This window comes from Hibiscus syriacus, unplaced genomic scaffold, assembly GCF_006381635.1.
Source record: "Hibiscus syriacus cultivar Baekdansim isolate YM2019G1 unplaced genomic scaffold, ASM638163v2 tig00116997_pilon, whole genome shotgun sequence".
Classification (NCBI taxonomy): domain Eukaryota; kingdom Viridiplantae; phylum Streptophyta; class Magnoliopsida; order Malvales; family Malvaceae; genus Hibiscus; species Hibiscus syriacus.
In genome coordinates, this window is record NW_024063513.1 from 442,188 (window position 1) to 463,641 (window position 21,454).

Sequence of the window (21,454 nt, forward strand, 5' to 3'; positions counted from 1 at the left end):
AACGAAAATATAACACAATAAATTTTTTACACATCAACGTAAATAATTTAAATAATATAATTTTATATTATTACATGTACCGCAAAACTATTTTGACGTATGCTCCTGCTTTTTAATTTTACAAACACAAAAATTAATTGAAAATAATTAGTATAATATTTTTTCAAATAATCATAATAACAATAAGTATAATAAAAAAAATTATAACGAAAAATCGCACGAACTTCTAAATCAAATATGAGAAAATTACCAGAATTATTACTCGTTGACGAAATTGTTGTATTAATTTATAAGTTGGGAGGAGATATATGAGGAGATGTGAGAAACTTAACCGGGAGTGAAGGGTATTTATAACCATATAAGACGCAGTACCTGCACCGCACTATATGTAATTATTCAGATAAAAGGTATAGCGTGGACCTAAATATAATTCATACCCAGGTATAGCGTTGAGCAGGGGCGGCGTTATACCCCTACGTGGCGTATAACGCAGATCAAAGGGCGCGCTATACCCACGTGTAAGCCATGTCAGCATATAACGCGGTACATGGGGCGCTACACCCTACGTGGTGCCAAATCAGCATATAGCGCTGGCAGGGAGCGCGCTTTACTGCTACAGGTGTTAGATCGGGAAATATAATCTGACCGGTGTTAGATCGATAAATATACCGGTCACCAGTGATTTTTCGAGAAAAACGCCCTTATTAAGTAGTAATGATTGACAATATATTAGTTGAAAAACAGCGATTTTCCCAATAAATCACTTTTTCTCTCTTTATTTTTCTGTCAGACACCCTTCTATCTTTATTTATCGATCTAACATCCTTTGCAGAAAGGCGCGTCTCATGTACCGCACCTTACGCTGATGTGGTGCCACGTGGGTCGCGCCTACGCTGATGTGACACCACGTGTAAAAACCAGATTTTAATTTTGTAAATATTTTTAAAATGATGTATAATATGTAATTAATTTATGTTAGGGTGATTTTGTGTAAAAACGTCAACTTTATTTATTTATTTTCTGTGTGTGAAAAAAACTTTCTATATTAAAATCTTTAAATATTTTTTTTGCAAATTATTTTATAAATCGACAAATTTTATTTTTGCATAAAATTACACAAGACATATAATCTAGTATAGGAAAACTTTGAGCGTAAGTAATTTAAAACATTAATAATTTTATAAAAAAATTATAACTAGTATTTCTTTTACAAAAATGATGATGATGATAAGAAATATTTTATAATTTAATAAATTTCATATTTTTTTGAAAAATTTATTGACTTTTAAAATTAATTGTTTAAAAATATAAAAATAATTGATTCTTTAGCTTTACATTATTTTTTTATTTAATTTTATTCACTTTTAATCCTGTTTTATTGTATTTTTATATATTTTTAAATATATGAGTTATAATTCAAACTAATCATTTATTCTGCTATTATTCAAATTAATTAAGAAAAATTATGGTAAAATGTTTTTAAAAGAAAAGTATAAATACATACAAGAAAATCTAAAGTTTTTCCTTTCTTTTGTGTTACTCTCTAAACTTGTAACAAAATTCAATAAAAAAATGTAAAATTAAAAATATCACATATATATTTAAAATATTCTTTATTAATTTAAAAATAAAATAAAATAAATATTAAATTTTATTTTATTAAAAATGAATAAACATTATTAAATGTTGTTAAAAATAATAATTAATGAATAATAATTCATTTGATCTCTCAATTGTATTTAAAAGTTTATTTTAATATTTTTTATATTTTTAAATATTTTTAAACAATTAATTTTAAAAGTCAATAAATTTTTTAAAAATATATAAAATTTATAATTTTTTAAATTATAAAATATTTCTTATCATCATCATCATCATTTTATAAAAGAAATACTAGTTATAAAACTTTTATAAAAGAAATATTTTAAATTACTTACACTCAAAGTTTTCCTACACTAGATTATACGTAATGTAATTTCATGAAAAAATTAAAATTTGTCGAGTTATAAAACAATTTGCAAAAGAATATTTAAAGATTTTAATGTAGAATTTTTTTTTCACATACAAAAATAAAATAAAAAAGTTGACGTTTTTACACAAGAATCGCCCTAACAAAAAATAATTACATATTTATCATAATTTTAAAACAAATTTCGAAACTAACACTTAATTTTTAGTCGCGATGCATGGATTGTACCTTTCTGCAAATGGTGTTATATCGGGAAATAAAGATAGAAGGGTGTCTGACAGGGAAATAAATAGGGAAAGGGTGATTTATTGGGAAAATCACCTTGAAAAACATCATGATAGAAAATAACTTTAGATATAATTAAGTTAAAATTAATAATTTAGTTATCTTTGTAAATTAATTATATTTAAAATTATTAAAATAATTTTTTTATAGAAACCATTAAAATAAAGTATAAAAATTTCCATAAATATTATTTTAAATTTAATCATTCAAATACGAACTAAATGATCTCTATGATAAATAAATTATTGTTGTTTTTCGAGTTTTTTGAGCATCATAAATACCAAAAGTATAAACATGCAATATAAAATAATTCAGAGTTATCTTTAAAATATATATTCTAAATTAATTAAATAAAAAAAAGTATTCATTCAAAAAATGAATGGCTGTCCATATATTAGAATATTTCCAGAAGTAAATAATCAAAGAAATTCTGAATACTTTTCCCTTTTTTTCATACTTGTAAATTACATTTTTGGCAGGAATGTAATTTTAGTGGTAATAAAAAAGGGGGAAGTAAATAAGGCAACAATATAATCAAACGGTTTAAAAAGCTCCACGTCGTCCCCACGCCAACAAAATCAAAAGGTGGATCTAAAGTACGTAATTTAACTCCAATTATGAGCACGGCAGAATCCGAGCATAGTCGTGCTGCATTCCGCTTTTGGTTTTTCTTTTGACCAATGCTGGAGCGCACAAAAAATAACACAAAAATATCGATCAAAGGAGAAAAAATAAAATAAAAGAAAAGAAAATTGCTAAAATGTATATAATTAAAATATACATTACTCCCTCAGCAATTTCCTCAATTAACCATAACCAACAACAACAACAAAAAAACCCTCACCCCATCAACTTTCTCTTTATCTCTCCGGGGAAAAACCCCCGAAAACCCTAGCTTATTCTCGAGTAATTCCTCCTCTCTCCATATCTCGCTGAATCGACCTTTCGTTTTACGTTTAGTGGCTTTTTACATGAATTTCTAGGTTTTTAATGGTGTGAAATCGGGGCCTCAGACTCAGATTTGAAGGATCTGTTTCTGTATATCTAGGGTCATATATATTCTTTATACAGAGGAAAAAATATATGGCGGCATCTGAGAAAGAGCTGGAGCTACAGTTAATGGAGGCTGGAAACAGGCTCGTTGAACCCCCTTCATCAGTTGATGAGCTCATCCCTCTCCTTGACGTAATCCCTAATCCATTCTTTTCTATTTTCCCTTTATTCCGTCTTGCTCTTCGTTATTTTTTTTATCGTTTTCTGTGGTTTATCAGCTTTTATTAGGTATGCGTTTTCTAATTATTTTTGTCGTTCTTTATACGCTCTTAAGTTAGTTGGATTCCCCCAATAAATCTACTTTTACCTTTGTTCTTAGGGTTTCCTTCTGTTGCACTGTTTTGACGTGCTTAGTCGCTCAATTCTGCTACCGCTCTCACTCCTACAAGATTAAATAATTTTAAAAGTGTTCTTTTCTAATGGATAGTGTTTAACGCTCTTAACTATTGTAACTTTCTCTCTCTATATGTTATAAGTATTTTTTTTATTTGTCCAATTACTGATATGTTCAACTTAACATCTTTACTTGACTTTAAATTCTAGAATCTTTTTTTTATGCAAATGATACGCAGTAGATAATAAATGGATGAAATGGTTTTAAGTTTTGAATTTCTTTCGAATTCAAAACTGTGCGCAAGCAGTATTTAAGTGATTCTGCATGCGATAGCATGAGATTTTTCTTCCTAAATCAAATACCATGTCAAGCTTTAAGTTTATGAAATCTGAGGCTATGGATATAACAAATATATCCTTAATTATTATTATTTTTTCAAATAATCAAGTACCATCTATGTTTCACAATTATTGTTTGACAGACTAGTTAATTTTTTTATGACTGGCAGGTGATGATGTTGAAACTAATGAGAGTTAATACATAATGTGTACTCATGATGTCTAGCAATGTGTTCTTGGATAGATGGATGCAGTAAAACCTTATATAGTTCCATTGTAGAATGATCCTAGGAATTTATCAATATACTTAATTGCAGTGTGATTTCAATTTTCAAGATGAGTGCTTGCTGAAGCCTTTAATTTATGGTTAATTTTTGTACTTCTCAGTTTTGGTCCCCTTATTTCCAAGTGAATATGCTTTGTGTTGCTTTTGATAACTGCCAGCTTGCCCTTACAGTTGGACTAGGCCATGTTTGTTTTCTTTTGGTAGAGCGTTATTGCTCTACAGTTGACAACGATTGTTTATTCCTTTCTATCCTGTGTGAATATAGCAAGTTGAAAGTTGTCTTTCAAGGGTGGAACAATCACCAAGCCAATCGATGCAAAACGCACTGTCTCCGTCACGTAAAGCATTGATTGCAGAGCACCTGTTCAGACATCCTGATGATGATGTTAAAGTTGCAGTTGCCGCTTGCATCAGCGAGATAACAAGGATAACTGCACCTGATGCCCCTTATGATGATGACCAAATGAGGGTACTTTGAATTCATTGTTTTGGGATGTTTATGCAGACCTCGATCATTTTAAATTCATTTTCTGCATCTGAAATATTGATTCCCATTAATGTGTATGCAGGATGTTTTTCAACTGATTGTGTCATCCTTTGAGAATTTATCTGACAAGTGCAGCCGCTCATACATTAAGAGGACTTCAATTCTGGAAACTGTTGCCAAAGTCAGATCATGTGTGGTGATGTTGGATCTTGAATGTGATGATCTTATTGTTGAGATGTTCCAACATTTCCTTAAGGCAATAAGGTAAAAAATGAACTTATTGATTGGAGAGTTCATTCTCTGGTTGAGATTTTTTTTCATCTGTCACTCTTCAGCTATTGCCTGCTAGCTAATGTGCGATTTATAAGTTTACAATTGATTACTTTCAAGATTATTGCTTTTTTAAATTTTTTTCTCAGTTTTTTGTTTTTGTCTCTCATTTATGAATCTGTTCCTTTTCTGAAGTTCTTCATATGTTAAGCGATGACCATGGCTGTTATGAATTTTCAGATGTGGGTTTAATATGATAAACTGCTATATAGGTTTTGAATAATGAAGATTTTCCCCCCTCTTGAGTGTCTACAGTTAAACCTTCCTCTAACTAGTTACCCCCTTTTGGTCAGTTTAATGTTCAATTCAACCAAAAAAAATGTTTAATGTATGTTTGTTATCGTCATGATTTTTTCCATTCATTCTAATATATTCACCCAAATGCAAGGAGAATAAAAGTGGCTTTGTATTTCATATATTCTAAATCACTAGCTTCCTTATGATTCTTTTTGTTTGTGTTTTTAGGGATCATCACCCGCAGGCCGTCTTTACATCAATGGTGACTATTATGAGCCTTGTACTGGAAGAAAGTGAAGACATCCCTGTAGAACTGCTCTTCCCAGTCTTAGCTAGTGTAAAGATAGATAATGAGGTCTGTTGTCCTATGAGTAGCTTACTTCATTTCAGTTTTGCAATCTTGCTTACTTCAGCTAGGGTTTCTATTTCTTCTCAGGAAATTCTTCCTGTTGCTCGAAGGTTGGCTGAGGAAGTGCTCAAGAACTGTGCATCAAAGCTTCAACCGTACCTTACCCAAGCTGTAGAGAACTTGGGAATTTCTTATGATGATTATAGTAGTGTAGTTGCTTCTGTATGTCAAGTAACAGCTCATGCTGTGTACTCGAATGACGCTGCCTCTGGAAAACATGTGGTAATTACATCATTACTTGATTCCTTTTTGTTTGAGAGCAATAATTTACTCATATTGTGCAATTTTTCTATGGATTTATGCTCAGCATTATTTGCAGATAGATTATATGTATGCCCTGGTTACTCAATTAAGTGTCAATGCTTTCTATTTATTTTGTGTGTTCACCTTTTGTTCCGGGTCTTTTTGTTTTTTGTCTTAATTTTTATTTTCCTTCAAAATATCCTTCAAATCAAGACAAGTTTTTGCCTTATGCGGACATGCTATTGATGTTTTTCTTTTATATACTTTTTTGTGAACATTGAGCTTATTTGGTCTCCTTAATGCTCCTTTTTCGGGGTTGATTTTCTTTAGGATGACAAGAGCATACTGGTGGAGGCACCTTTGGAGAAGGCAGCCCAGGTATGTTTTATTTCATGTATTTATTGTCAATTTTCATTACCCTTTTTCCATGTGGAGTGAAGTCCTTTGTTTATGTTTTAACATTTTCATTGAACTTTTACGAGAGTTTAGTGCCTGAAATTGTCGTTTATAAATCATCATATTCTCAGGAGGATAAACAGATTCCTGAACAAGTGGATCCTGCAAACAAAAAATCTCCTAAGGCAGTTGTTTGTAATGGCATTTTCCGAACTGCTGAAGATGACTCGTTGGCTGATTTGAACTCTGTAAAGAAGGAAGAGGGTGACCATATTGCTGACAAGTCCAAGAATGAAACATCACCTGTTGCTGAACCAAATATATCAGAAGCTGAGGAAGTAGTTAATTCAGGTCCTACATTAGAGAAAAATACCCATGAAAAGGAGAGGAAATCTGATTCAAAATTAACTGAACCTTCTGACAGCTCCCATGTTGATGGGAAGGCAGTTGAGACCTCAAAAGATAAAAAAACTGACAGCAAGGATGACGTTGGTGCACCTCGTCTGTCTATTGGTGGGGTTCTGTCCTCTGAAAATAGAAGAGAGACAGATGATCAGCATTCCTCTCTAAAAGCAACTAAGGAAGAATTGAATGATGTTGCATCCCCAACTCCAAGTGGGACTGATAGCCATTCCACACGGGCAGCAAGACCAAAAAAGAAAGAGAGCGTGAGCAAGGAAACCACATCCTCCCTTGATGATGTCTCTAAATCGAATAGTGATTCAGAAGCAAAAAACAAATAGACGATCGGGGAAAGAGTTTACTACTGTGGTTTCCAGCGAGAATAATGCTCCAGTTGATGTAGATGGAACTAAGAAAGAAAGTGACCCTGCAAGTGATTCAGGGGCAAAATTGCTGAAGAAGTCATCAAAGAAGGTAGACTCTAGTGGTAACAATGCGGCAGATGAAACTAAGAAAGAGAGTGACACTGCAAGTGATTCAGAGGCAAAATCACTGAAAAAGTCATCAAAGAAGGTAGATTCTAGTCGTAACAATGCAGATGAATCCACTTCGAGACAACTGTCTGATAAGAAAAGGAGAGGTCGGGAAAAAAGTTCCTGAGAAGGATAGAAAGAAAATCTCAACCAAGAATGACGACGAGGTACTTCCTTTTTGGCTTTTAACTTGTAATTTTGCTATTGTGATGATGGTGTTCTTTTTAAAGCTTTATGAATTATTTTTTAGATGTTCTAGATCCTTCAACCAGGGAATCATTCTTGCTTATTATTGATTTAGGAAATGATTGGATCGCCAAAGTCAGTGAAGCCAAACAAACATGATTCTCGCATGGAGGAGAATCTCAAGACAAATTCCAAGAGAAAGAATACCCCGAGTAAAGAAAAAGTAATTTCTTTTTAAATCTTTAAAGATCAAATTTTAGTAGTGGTGTATTGTAGTTTCCATAGGTCTTATTTAAACGAAGGCGTCTGGATGGTGCTCTGATAGACTGATTCTTCATTTTTCTTGATGCATCTATGTATGTCACTGTCTGACCCATATCTAGACATAGATATGTTCATATGTTCTTTCAAGGAAACTCAAAATGCATGGAGAACTTGAAAAGAATTAACATACCTGTTTTTGACACTCGCACCCGAGTCTGAGTAACATAGGCCAGCATTATAGGTGACCTTTGATGATCCTTGTATGTTTGAACCCTTCCATTCTTGCATCCTTAACGATTGTTATGCTATTTATAGGCCATTTATTTATTTTTCTTGCTTCTGAATGTTCCTTTGATCGTCTGGATTTAACTTTTAGCTTTTCTGAAGTCCGTGACTGCTTTTATTTTTCACTTTTTCCAATTCATCTACTCTCTTACTTCCTTCGTGTTTTTATTTGTTTCTTAAAGATTTTTCTTCTTTCAGAATAAAGTCTATTTAGCAACAAGCTGCATTTAACCATCTCTGAGGTCCTTTATCTTTGGAGAGTTATTTAACATTATTTTGATTTTTCTGCAAGGTTCCAATTTTGTGTTTCCTTGTAACAATAATCCTGCAATACCATCATTACTCCTTCCTATTGCATCCATTAAACCCCACCAAAAAAATGGATTATATAGGCCCAAATAGTTTTATAGTAACCCTTTATTAAACTCTGTTCTTGAATGCTGCAATCTGAACATAGTTGAAGCAATGATATTACATGCCATTCTTCTGGAGACCATTGATTTCCTTTTTTATGTTACTTCATTTTCAGGCTTCTGTTTCTATGGAGTATGGTGAGAATCTCGTTGGCTTGAAGGTGAAGGTCTGGTGGCCCAAAGACCGTGAGTAAGTATATATATGTTACAATTGTCGCAGAAATGATACTCTGAAATAGTAACCATGAATTTTATTTGTTTCTATTTCGTCTTTGAAGTGTATGCTTGTGTGAGCATGTATCTAATGTGAATGTGCTTATATATGTGGATCCCACCCTGTCTGTCCGTCCATCCGTTTTTCTGCATTATAGTTTGTCTCAACTTTTAAGGTCATTGTATTAGAGTTTCTTTCCAGCCTTAAACCTTAATATCATGTTATAATCCTTTTTTACCTTGTTCTCACACTCGAGTATATGATTTGCTGCAAGGTGAAAATTACATATACAAGGTGTTCCTTGCCAAACATGGCATGTGTGCAAATATAAGATCTGATTGTGTAAAAAAGGAGGTTGGAATATGAAGCTAATAGGACCGATTAATGATGAAACCAAAAAACTTAGCATTGAAACCGCTGGTGTTTTTCCAATTCTGCCCAACAAACTCTTGAAATGAAAAAGATCGAAAGAGCAAGGATGATACAAAAACCATTATCTGATTCCCAACTATCTCACCTTTTTTAATCTTATCTCCTTTTATAATTTTTGTTGTAGACAGTTCAGAAAAATAAATAACTTCTATTAAGAATAAATTACTAATTATTTGGAATGATGTTGTCTAGGGTGACATATGGTTCTTTATTTGTGACTACTTGTCTGGAACATTTTCCTCAATGGTTAATTTACTTTTTAATTCTTTCATCAAGTCACATTTGTATTCTTTGGATGTACAATGTCTTTTCCTATGCTGACATTTTCCATGGAATTTAATCATGTAAAACACATATTGGAGATTATCTTTATATGAGATCTGAATTATTGCTCAATTTTCTTACTCTGCTTATTGATGATATTGTTTTGCAGGTTCTATGAAGGTTTTATCCATTCATTTGATCCCTCTAAAAAGAAGCACAAGGTGACGCATGAAATAAAAGTTTCCTTTAATGTTTTTCCTTCGTATGTTACCAGGGTTTTTCCCCCCCGACTACTCATGCTAGAATGTTTAAATTTGTTTTCATTTATCGTTTGTTTGTAGGTGCACTATAATGATGGTGATAAAGAAATTTTAAATCTTAAGAGAGAAAAGTGGGCAGTGATTGAAGATGAATCTGGGTCCGATGAGGTGAGCACTTTAGGTAATTAACTTTTAATTGTTCGTGTTATAGGTTTGCTAATTTACTTCACTGAAACAGGAAGGCGCAGCTAATCATTCAAGTCCTGATGTTTCATCTGACATGTATGTGATTCCTTTTCTGTTTCTAGAATGTTAAATTTGATTGCACCACCATCTTGGTTCTAGAAAGTTCTTGTGTATTTTGGCCTTGTGCGGTGAAACTTCACTTGGTTTTTGTAGTTTAAGTTGATACTTCTTCCATTTTGTAGCAATGTTAATTTTATCTGAATGATGGAGTTCGCTTCAGATTTAGGTATTAAACTTTGGTATGGCTTTGCATTTGACTGTTGGTTTCTAGGGAATTTGGTTCATTACTGTCTCACTGTTGGTCTGGGCTTATCTTCCTTTCCCCTTGTTCATTTTCCATATACAGGCCTCAAAAGAAGAAAGCAAAAGCAGCTGATCTCTCTAGCAAGAAAGCTAAGATGGACGCTACACCAAAAAGGTGACTAGATTCTTTCAAATGGAACCCTTGATATGGTTCTTTATTTGATTTATGAAAATCCCATTATTGGATGGTCAGGGGTGGAGGAACTTGGACTGGGAAATCCAAGGTTGCGGCCACAAAGTCTGGTCGCAAAACAAAGGATGTCAAATCCAATGATGGCTCTAAAAGTGTCGGTAAATCCAAGGGTCATACCCCTAAAACTGGTGGTAAATCAGTTGACATCGTTTCAAAAGTAAGTAAGAAGTCCAAGAATGAGGACAGTGGTGATACACCGAAGTCCATGAAATCCAATAATGAAGGAAGTGCCACACCAAAAGCTTCCACAAGATTACAAGACACTTCAAAGACGGCCAAGTCCAAGCAGGAAGCCCCAAAAGGTTCCCCTCTTCCTAAGGGCAGATCTCTTAAAAGTGGTGGCAAATCCAGTGCTCATGGCACTAGTAAGTCAAAATCTGATTCATCAAAGGTGAAAGAAAGTGAGAGCACAACCGATTCAGAAAAGATTGTGGGAAGTGCGAAGCGGAAAGCATCAAGTTTGTCGAAGATACAGGGAAGTGATTCCAGGTCTGGAAAAAAGCAGCGAAGATGAGCTTAAAATAGCATCAAACTGCATCGTCATTGCCAAGGGTTGGTTCTTGTCCAATGTGGAACTTGGCTGAAAAGAGTTATTGCGGGCAGTCTTTAGAAGTACGAATGCTGAGCCATGCAATTGGTATTTCATGTAGTTAGGCTTGTGGGTAGAAAATATTCGTAGGTAGTGTTTGTATGGTTTGTGTTTCTCTTATTGTTGATGCACGCCTTAGGATTACATCGGGTTAGCCTTTTTTGTCTTTGTACCAATGAGTTGCTTCCATAACGTAATAGATTCGAGAAACTTGTGGAAGCAGTGGCCGTGTATCTATTCAACCCCAAACCCTCTCTCTCTCTCTCTCTAATGATTGCATCTTTATTTGGTTGGTAGCAAAATTACATTTTTTTAATGTTCTTTACGTATATACTATAATTATTTGATTGGGTCCATGACTATTAAGCTATTGGTGTAGTTGATGCATCTCACTTTGTAAAGTTATAACAGGTTAACCCTTTTTCAAATGCATTGATTGACGGTTAAGCGAGGAGGGAACAAGAGTTTTTAAGGATAGAAAAAGAAGTAAAGCCTGGTTTAGTACAAACGCTTTGAAATTGAAGCAGCGAATCAGGATGATAGCAATGCGTTAAAACAACTAAAGCAGCACTTCTCAGAGATGGGTCAAAACGTAGGTATCCTATAACATCATATTAGGCCTTTCACAGTCTTTGAGAGACTAGAGCCACACTTTCATGATATACAACTACTATTCAGACCACCTAATAAAACCTCCTTTTTTCTCTCAGATTTCTCCTATGTTTCTCGAGGTAAATATATGATGATAGATAAGTATTACGTAGTACTAATTTAAACTCAATTATTAAATTTGAATCAAAATAACTGAGTTTGATGTGATGTGAAAACTATCTCGAGAGACATTTATGATTTTACGTTTCTTAATTTTTAATATAGCTTCTTACAAGTTTTTATTTCTTAACTTTAACTTTTATATTAGTCTTTAGTTATCTTAATTGTGAAATCATTAAAAACCAGAGATTATATTATATGTTTTCCTGTTATTTTTATATAAATTATAATAAATAAATTATTTATAAATTTGTTTGATTAATATTAATTGTATTTTAAACATATCTAAATTTATGATATTTTAAATGTTACAGCCGCGCAAGACGAATAGTTTCTTCCGTTTGACTCTTCATGCGTGATAGCGGTAGTGATTTCTGGTAATTTTTTCCACTTGAATTCTGGCATTGCAACTACTGCACCGCCATGATTACATTCAATGAAAATGGACTCAAACACATGCACCATAAAATATATTTATATTATTACTTAATATATTAATAATGGAATCTTTTTATTTTACAAAATATTAAAAATTATTTACATATGTTCTTATATTTTAAAATACAATTTAACAAGTGTGTCCCATTTTTAGTTCCCTCCAAAAAAAAAAAAAAAACTCCACCAAAATTTCAGAAAAAAAATTAGCTGACGTTTTTTCCCATATGTAATGGGGTAAGTGAGAGATATGATAGTAGGCTGCCCCCAACGCCAGGTTAAGAGCAACTTCCGTGGGAGACCTCCGAATTATGAAATGTCTTAAATTCATTTAATTAGTAACATTTAACGAAAGTGATGATGTGTCAGTTAATAAAAGTGATATAATTACACATTTGATCATTGATATTTATACATTCTTTCAATTTAGTCATAATATAATTTAATTCAATAAATTTAATATAACATTTTTTATTATAATTTTAATTTATTCAATAAATAAATTTTTTTATTATAATACATTTTTCATTCAACTAAATGGTGATATGTGTCACCATCAGGTTAAAGTAAAAACATATATAAACAAATCGAAAAGGGTGAGATTCAAGCCCGTGTACTACACGCATGGAGAAGGAAAGCAAGCATTGCCGTTGAGCCTAGCCCTCATTTGTTACGTAATTTGTATAAAATTTATTGTGGTTACTGAAAAAAAAATAAAGAAATAAAACTACTTCTTTAGAGACTTAAATCTAAGCAAATTATATGAATAGGGCACTCTAATAACAAATTAATATTTTGACTGTTACATTTTAAGACAAAATTTAATATTTTTTCTTTCTCATAATTATAATTTAATGATTTTAATTTTTAGATTTGAGTCGAATAATATTTCTTTAACTTTTGAGTTAAAATTTTCATTTTTAAAATTATTATTTTTTAACTCAAATGTAAAAGTTAAAGTCATTAAATTGTAATTATGACACAAAATATTCAATTTTGTCTAAAAATGTAAAAACAAATCTTATATTTATTTTTAATTTTGTATTAATTTGTGATTAGAGTGTCCTAATCATATAATTTGTTTAGATTTAATTCCCTAAATAAGTAGTTTTCTTTCTTTATTTTTTTGTAGTAGTCACAATAGGTTTTATACAAAATTATGTAAAACTGATCATAAATGAAGGCTTGGCTTAGTGGTAATGCTTGCCTTTCCTACACCATGCGGCAGTACCTGTAATCGAATCCCACCAATTTCAATTTGTTGAAATTTGTTTTTCCCTTTAACCTGATGGTGACACGTGTCACCATCTGATTGGATGAAAAAAATATTATATTAAATAAATTAAAATTATAATAAAAAAGCTCTCCAATCACATGATGACACATGCTATCATATGATTAGAGGATTAAATTTATTGAATTAAATTATAACTAAATTAAAAGAATATATAAATATCGATGATTAAATGTGTAATTATATTAGTTTTATTAACCTCCACGAACACTAGTGGTTTAATTGAATGCATTTAAATAGTTAGGGTGGTCAGATTGACAAGAATTCAAAAATGATGATCGAAATTAAAAAGAGTTATAGTTGGATGGTATCTGTTATAGTTTACCCTATAAAATATGATACGCGCTTATCCAAAATGGCAGCCTTCCAAAACGAAAAGCAACTTATCCCAGCCCCAGCCTTGTTGACTTACTGTCAACGAATATTCTTTGCAGCCCACTAGATGTAGTGGTCGGGCAACAAAAGTTGCCCTAAAACTTTGCTGCTTCCCATTACTTCAATTGTCTTATAAATGACACACATAGGGTTAAATTCTTATTACTAATATCTCTCGTATTAATTCCAATGGTGATAGCTCCAACTTTTGTGTGTATGGCTGCAATCCCCATATGCACCAATCTGCTCAAAATTCAATATAAGTAAGCATTTTTACGTGGATGGTCCAAGCAAATTGGGTCCTTTCTATTCAGTTCTTGGTTTTTGGTCCCTTGTTGTTTGCTTGTTTCGGTCAATTCTTGCTGCTATTTGAAATGTCGTACCGTATCTTTAAAGGAACACGACACCTGAAAATACGTTTCATGAAGCGACGATGACCATTAAAGCTACTGCTGATGCAAATGTAAATCTCAAATGCCCTTTCCCTTTGTGTACTGTACTTGTTTCGTCTTTAGCTTGGGCCTCCGTATGTTAAAACTTTCAAAGCATATAAAGTGAAGATTCCGTTTCAATGGAGTTGCAAAAAAAAAAAAAAAACAAAGAACTATAAAGCGTTTAGGATTTGATCCCCAGATAAATATCCTTATCCCGTTTCTTTTATGGATTTGAATGAACCCTAATGCTTTTGTTTTGGTGCATGTCGGAGAGAGTAGACAGATAATTAAAGTGATTTAGGAGCAGTAGTATTAATCCTAGGAAAATGCAAATTGTAGGAGGATCATGACTTATATTAAATGATTACCGACATGATGCGTGCTTATTTAAAGCAAGGGCACGAGAGAAGAATATTCCAACCACTCGACTCATGATAACCTTTACTTGCTTATATTCCAACCTGCCAAAACTGTACATTATAACCGGAATCGTTTAGATGCGTTTTAGGGTTAGGGTCGAACAGGTCGGTTGATTATCCGACGAACCCTGAATTACATCCAAACCGCAACTTGTCACGTGGGGTTTGAAATCCGATTCCCCACTTGCCATTGTCAAACAACAAAATATGCTGTTTAATTTCTTTCCGTCCATACTAGAACCTTTTAGAAATGGAATAACACACTTTGCAAGGCATAGAGAAAGAGAGATGGGATCATCTTTAAAATGATCAATGAATACTTTGTTATGAATATTGAGGATTAATTTATAGTCGTAATTAAGGGAGGAGGTAATCAGTAATTAATATTGAAATCTATATTTTTGGTGAATATTTTGAAAATGGGGATGGAACTGGAAATAAGTGTAAGAGGACATAAAAGTTGATTAAAACGGAGTGATGGTGGAGTTGGGAAGAATGGGTGGTCCATCGCCTATCCCTAAAGTTGTAAGCTTTCAAGTATTTAAATCATGAATTTTTTTTTTTTTTTTTTGTGTGCGACTTTTGGAGGGGCTTTAAGGGCGTGGCTTCTGCTTCGCACATGCACACTATCACACAGCGGCGGATCCATATATACACACACATGAAAATAGATACGTTTACGTGTTCCTTTTAAATTTTCAATTTTTTTTCAATTAATTAATTATTTTTATTAAAGATGTTCACGCTGACTTTGTTTATGTCTATCTCATTAACTTATATTAATCAGTCCAATGCGTAACATAACTCTCTTGTCGCTTTCTTTGCTGTGTAGAAGTTTCTTCTACCTCTACTCTCCGTCAACTAATAATAATAATAATAATAATAATAATATAGAAAATAAGATCAGTTGATGGTTGATTAATCAGGTAAAGACCTTAAATTATTATCAAGTTGTTAATTGAAATCAGTATTATATTCAAATATAAGACAATTACTGCATTTAATGTACTAAAAATTAGTGTTTTTGGTAAATATGTTGTTAAACCTAATGTATTAAAAAACTACTTATCAATTAGTCTAGTGGGATGAGGCATTAAATCCCTTAAGTAAGGTCAGGGGTTCGAATTTTGGTAATTGCAAATGGATTAAAATGGTTTTGGAGGGGACGTTCTTGTTTCTACGGTACTCAATGATTTAACCGATCAATAAATCATATATTAGTGTTCATACCAAAAAAATGCGATCACATGATAGTTTGGGGACTAACATGGAAGTTAAAAAAATATTTTTTATTTTATCACATTAGATTCCTTATAAAAATTTGTGATTTTCAATCTTTTTAGTCGTAACCACAAATCATTACCCTAGACATAAATGAACATTGTTTCATCTTCCTCTACAATATTAATTTAGAATTTTTTAAAATCTTATGAAAACTTTTAATTTTAAAATAAAAATTCATCAGTTTTAGGGTTTAAAAATTTCTCATAGATTTAGAATGTTTATTGGAAAATATGAACGATGAGGAATATTATTTTGAAAAGACGAACAACATATCTCGAAACTAGTATAATCAGACGATCGTTGAACGAGATTAAAGTATTAGAGCATCAACATTTAGATAGATTTTTATTGTGTTTGACTGAGTTTCATAAAAATATATTTCGAAGAAAAAAAAGGTGAGTTACAAATGTTTTTATAGTGATATTACCACGAACAATAATCGATGACGGATAACGATTGACCGATAATAGTGATCTAATGAGTTGACAATTCTTTTACAGAAACATAAGAAAAAAGGATCAGCTCATCATATCATTGACGAACGACCAAGTGCTCTAATTAAACCCATAACCAAACTTTAATACTATAGTTAAAAAATAAATAATTTTTAGCGACTAATTGTATAGTTTGTCCTAATTTAAAAGAAATTGAGACAACTTTCAGCAAATCATATTTATTATTCACGACTATAAAAAATATTCCCTAAAAATGATATATGTATTTTGTTAGCGCTATATATAGAACAAACAAAATTTACAAATTTGGGCCAATCATAATAATATAAATGGACATCTTTTAGAGGTTCAGATTTCATATTTTTTTTAATAGTAGGAGTTAGTATTATTAAAAAAGAGGCCATCATATCCAAGAATTTGTGAAGCGTTTGTGGGAGGTTCGTTTTGTTTTCGCTCCAAGAGAACATAACCAAGCGGCGGAGTGCATGGCGAATTTGGCGTGGAAATGGCCGTTTGGGTTTCATGTTTTTCACAGCCCATCCGTGGAGGTGGGAGCAGCGTTCTTCGAAGACAGCCGGCGAGATTAGCAGCAGCTATGTAAATCCTGTTTTGTTTCCTGCCTTTCCATTAAAAAAAAGTGAAATATCTATAATTACTATAAAAGTTTATAATAATTATCGTAAATTAAATATATAATTTATACATTTTCCTATAACATTGAAACTAGTCATTTTAAATCATATATGAAAAATGTTAAAACTCAAGCAAAAGACTAACAATAAATAGATGTGAATAGTATGTGAAGATACTAATTTTTTACCCATTTTTTTATTATTGATATTATTATTATTATTTTATTTATTATTATTATTATTATATTATTATTACAAACAGGCCAAAATCGGGGCCCAATTACAAATCTGGAAGCCCAACCAATGGCCTAACTAAAACCCTAAACTAATTTGGGTTTCAACTAGGGTTTCTAAACCCTAGCACCCCAGCCGCCTTCAAGATTCCAGAAGGCCAGCCGTCGCCTCTGCCAGGTGGTCCAACGTCCAGCTGCCGACACTCTAGTGCCACGCCACCTCGCCGTCGAAGCCTCTAGAAGCTCTGCTGCCACGACTCTGATCGTCCACGTTGTTGCCTATGGTGAGTCACCACCATAGTTATGGTGACTCACCGAAAGCTTCCTAAGGGACCGGTCCGACGAAAGCCTCGGTGGTGGCTATAAAAGCCACCACACCTGCAAAATAAAAAAAAACAGGGAGGAAGAACCGGAGATAACAGAAACGAGAGCAAGAACCCGAACAGACCACAACAGCAAGCCAAACAAAACCCATAGCAACAAATCAAAAAGCAAAGAGAGAATAGAGGGAGAAAACTTACCACCGAGGAAGCTACGCCGTCGTCAGAACCTCCACACGCCGTAAAAGAAATTGAAATACCGAGAGTATTTCTGTAGATCTAGGTAACTACAAGGCTTTTTAGAGAAAAAGGACATCGAATTCGTCTTTAGGACGTTCTGATTTTTATTTTGGGAATTTTGAAATTTTCCGCCACTGGCAGCGGTTGCCGGCGGTGGTTGTCAATGCCGGAGCACGGCTGCCGGCCGGTGGTCTCTCTCTCAGTTTTAGAGAGAGGCGAGAGAGTTAAAAATTCTCTCTCAGTAAGAGAGAGGCGAGAGAAAGAAGAAATGAGGATGCTGGCCCGAAGGGCCAGCCGTTTAGGGTATTTAAATACCCTCTCCCAAACGATGCCGTTTTGGGGAGGGTGTTTCTGTAATTTCATAAAGGGTAAACCCCGTCCGTAGTGCTCCAAGTTTGTATACCTTGCAATTTAGTCACTGAAAGTAATTTTTGCCTATTATAATTTAGTCTTCGAAGTTTATTTTATTTTATTTCAGTCATGTCCAGTATAATTATATATTTAGGATGAATACTGAATTTAGTCCCTTATAGTTTAGTAATTATTATTTTAATCATAAACAGCATGTTTTAATTTGTTTTAATTTAATATTTGAATTCAATATATGTTTATTTTAGTCACTACATTAATAAATAGGTAATATAGTATGTTTAGCCACTATATTTTTAAGTAATTATGAATTAGGTATTTAATTATATTAGGTTATAATTTAGTCACTAATTTTAATTTTTATTTATTTTTACAAGTTTTATTTATTTTAAATATATAGTTTTAATTTTGTTCATTATATGTTAATTTTATATGTTTACTTTTAATTATTATTACTATTATTATTATTATTTAGCCATAAATATATATATTTATAATATTTATTTTATTTATTAAAATCTTATTTAATTACTTTTAACTTATTTTAATCCTGTTTTAATATTTATTTATTTTTCAATATTAAGAAAGGGCAGTCTTAAAACAACTGGATGTCCATTTTCTGATATTTTTAAATAAATAAATATCCTATTTTATAAATTATATATTAATTTTAATTATTTATTTATTTTTTAATATCAAAGAGAAAATAGCTGTCTTAAGACACCTAGAAGTCCTTTTCTGATATTTTTAAATAAATAAATAATTTTATTTATAAATTTATATAAATTAATAAATTTACTTAAAATCATAATTATAATTTTGAAATAATAGGATTATAAATTAAATATATTTTTAATTTTTAAATTTCTAATAATAGAGATAATTTATAATTAAAAAGTACCAATTTTGGGCGTTGTAGGGGTGCTAATCCTTCCCTAAACGTAACCGACCACGAATCCCTTTTTATTATTAAAAAGAACGAATTTTTGGTTAAAACGCAGATCAGTTTATCTTTTAATCGATGTTTTCTTAAAAACTCTTTTAAAGGATGATTTTTAGGTATTCGACCTACCTGACCCAAAAGGCCGATGGCGACTCCCAAATTATTTTAAAAACCATTTATTCACATCACTTTTCCCGCCAAATAAATATTTTGTGCCCGAACGAAAACCGGTTACGACAGTCTGAGTGAATCAACTATTAAAAGACCACTGAGAATGGTAAACCAGTGCTCATCGTCATGAGAAATAATCCATGAACACAAAATCCCGCATCCAAATTCAAATTTGAGGGTTCACAATAGGAAAGAACATCAGGATTATAAATAAATGTTATCTTGATCAGTCGTGGAGTCGTCAAAATCAACCATGGGAAAACATAAAAGAACGACCAAACGATTGGAAAAAAAAACAAAATACGTGCAAGAAAGTCAAAATTATTCTTATTAAAAAATAAATAAAAGACACAAAAAAAAGAATCGACCTTCAACAACCAGCATCAAAATTAATATTATCGCCTACTAAACAAAATAAAAAATAATAATCTAATCTATGAGAAACTACACAAACTAAAAAGAAAACAAAGGAATGTTCACATTTCATAATTACAATTATAATTGAAATAATAATCAAAATTAACCATTATAATATACTATAAACTAATAACAAAAATATTTGAATCTAAATTATAATTAATTACATAAATAATATTTTTTTGATAGCGCATTATTCTAATAGTTAAACGACTTCCACACTTTCTTTATTCATGGTTCGATTCCGGGATTATTCACCTAAGTATGCCCTACACAATTATAACGATGATTGGTTTTTTTATTAATCTGGATATATCCAATATATTGACTGACTAATCTAAATTGGGTTCTGCAAAAACGAGGGTGACCCTCCCAATACAGTTTGCTCCATTCGCAAACGCTAAGATTCGAACCACTGACCTTGCTCAAGAGACCTAGTGCCTCATCTCACTACACCAACTTATTGTTTCATAATTACTATTATTATTAGAGATACACTATTACCTAAAACAATTATAACTATGGAACATCATAATTTAATTTTCTTGCTAAAAATGACACAAATCACATTTCGTGGACGACATCTTTACTTTCCGCTATCTGATACTACTCCGTATTCTAAATGAGAAGGACAAGTTATCCATCCTATATAACGATGAAGTTATAACGGGAGAAGGTGCAAGGGTTTCCTCTTCTCAATCTTCTTATCGTTTCTCTTCTTCCTTCCTTTCCTAAAAGGTCGGGGATGGGGGATTTCTTTGATTTTTTTTTCAGTGGTATTTACTGGGTTTGTTTTTGTTTTTGTTTTGGTATGAACAAAAAACCCTAAAATCTTTTGAAGCCTTCGTGGCCACACATTACTGAAGACGTCAAGGGTCTTGAATTTAAGGTCTTGGTCTTACTTTTGGTACACTTTTCCTTAAACGGGTTTAGTTTATTTAGTTTTCAGATCTGACTCATTCATTTTAATATATATTTTTTGGTCTCTGGGTTCATGTATTATGTAACAGTTTTGTTTCTTTGTTTTGGTAAATTTCTGTGTTGTTTGCTTTGTTTCCCATGGGAATTGATTTACTATTTCTTTCATTCTTTTTCTTATTCATTTGTGGGACGTAGAAATTGACAGAAGAGAGTGAGCACACAGAGGGAATTGTATAAGGCTATACTTTTGCTTTTGCGTGCTCACGACTCTTCCTGTCAGCTTCCGTTGCCGGAATTTGATCTTAATTTCCTTTTGGTCACTTCTCGGCCTGTTTTTGTTCCATCCTCTCAACACTCATCTCTTAATATATATCATTGTTGATTTATCTCATATGATCTTCCCTTCATTTCTGGGATGTGTTGATTCCGACGCCACCGGAGATATTCTACTCTGAGATTATGCTCTATGTCTGAATGGATCTTTTTTTCCCTTTTAATATGCTCGATATGTTTAATTTATGGATTTAAATAAAAATTCATATTTTCAAAGCGTGGCGTTTGATGCTACTGTGCGGGTTTAACGGCAAAACTATGAATAACATGGGACCATTTACGTTAATCAATTGCCTATTAGTAGCTAGCTTACGCCTGTATGGTCCTCCATCAAAAAATCATCTTCTCTTTGTTTTCCTTTTTCTTTTTTTATTACTGCGCATGCGATCATATTCAGTACGCAGGATTGGAGTTAGCTTTCACCTGGATCTTGCAGAACCTGGCTGGTTGCTTCTTC

The 21,454-nt window shown here is 32.3% G+C and overlaps 1 protein-coding gene across 1 annotated transcript; it reads left to right on the top strand.

The window, feature by feature from the left end:
• The first annotated feature begins 3,040 nt into the window (after positions 1-3,040).
• On the top strand, positions 3,041-11,265 carry LOC120194227 (protein piccolo-like). The gene is made up of 15 exons (XM_039196605.1): positions 3,041-3,439; positions 4,531-4,734; positions 4,835-5,016; positions 5,548-5,674; positions 5,756-5,950; positions 6,302-6,349; positions 6,499-7,095; positions 7,347-7,469; positions 7,604-7,711; positions 8,567-8,640; positions 9,530-9,581; positions 9,702-9,788; positions 9,859-9,902; positions 10,213-10,284; positions 10,363-11,265. The coding sequence occupies exons 1-15, from the start codon at positions 3,338-3,340 to the stop codon at positions 10,874-10,876; spliced, it is 2,529 nt and encodes an 842-aa protein (XP_039052536.1). The 5' UTR covers positions 3,041-3,337; the 3' UTR covers positions 10,877-11,265.
• The last annotated feature ends 10,189 nt before the right edge of the window (positions 11,266-21,454 follow it).

Excerpts from the sequence above, each read along its gene's own strand:
- LOC120194227 (XM_039196605.1), top strand. The coding sequence starts at position 3,338 with ATGGCGGCATCTGAGAAAGAGCTGGAGCTACAGTTAATGGAGGCTGGA. Across the intron at positions 5,017-5,547 it reads CATTTCCTTAAGGCAATAAG|GGATCATCACCCGCAGGCCG; the intron begins GTAAAAAATGAA and ends TTGTGTTTTTAG. Across the intron at positions 10,285-10,362 it reads ATGGACGCTACACCAAAAAG|GGGTGGAGGAACTTGGACTG; the intron begins GTGACTAGATTC and ends TTGGATGGTCAG.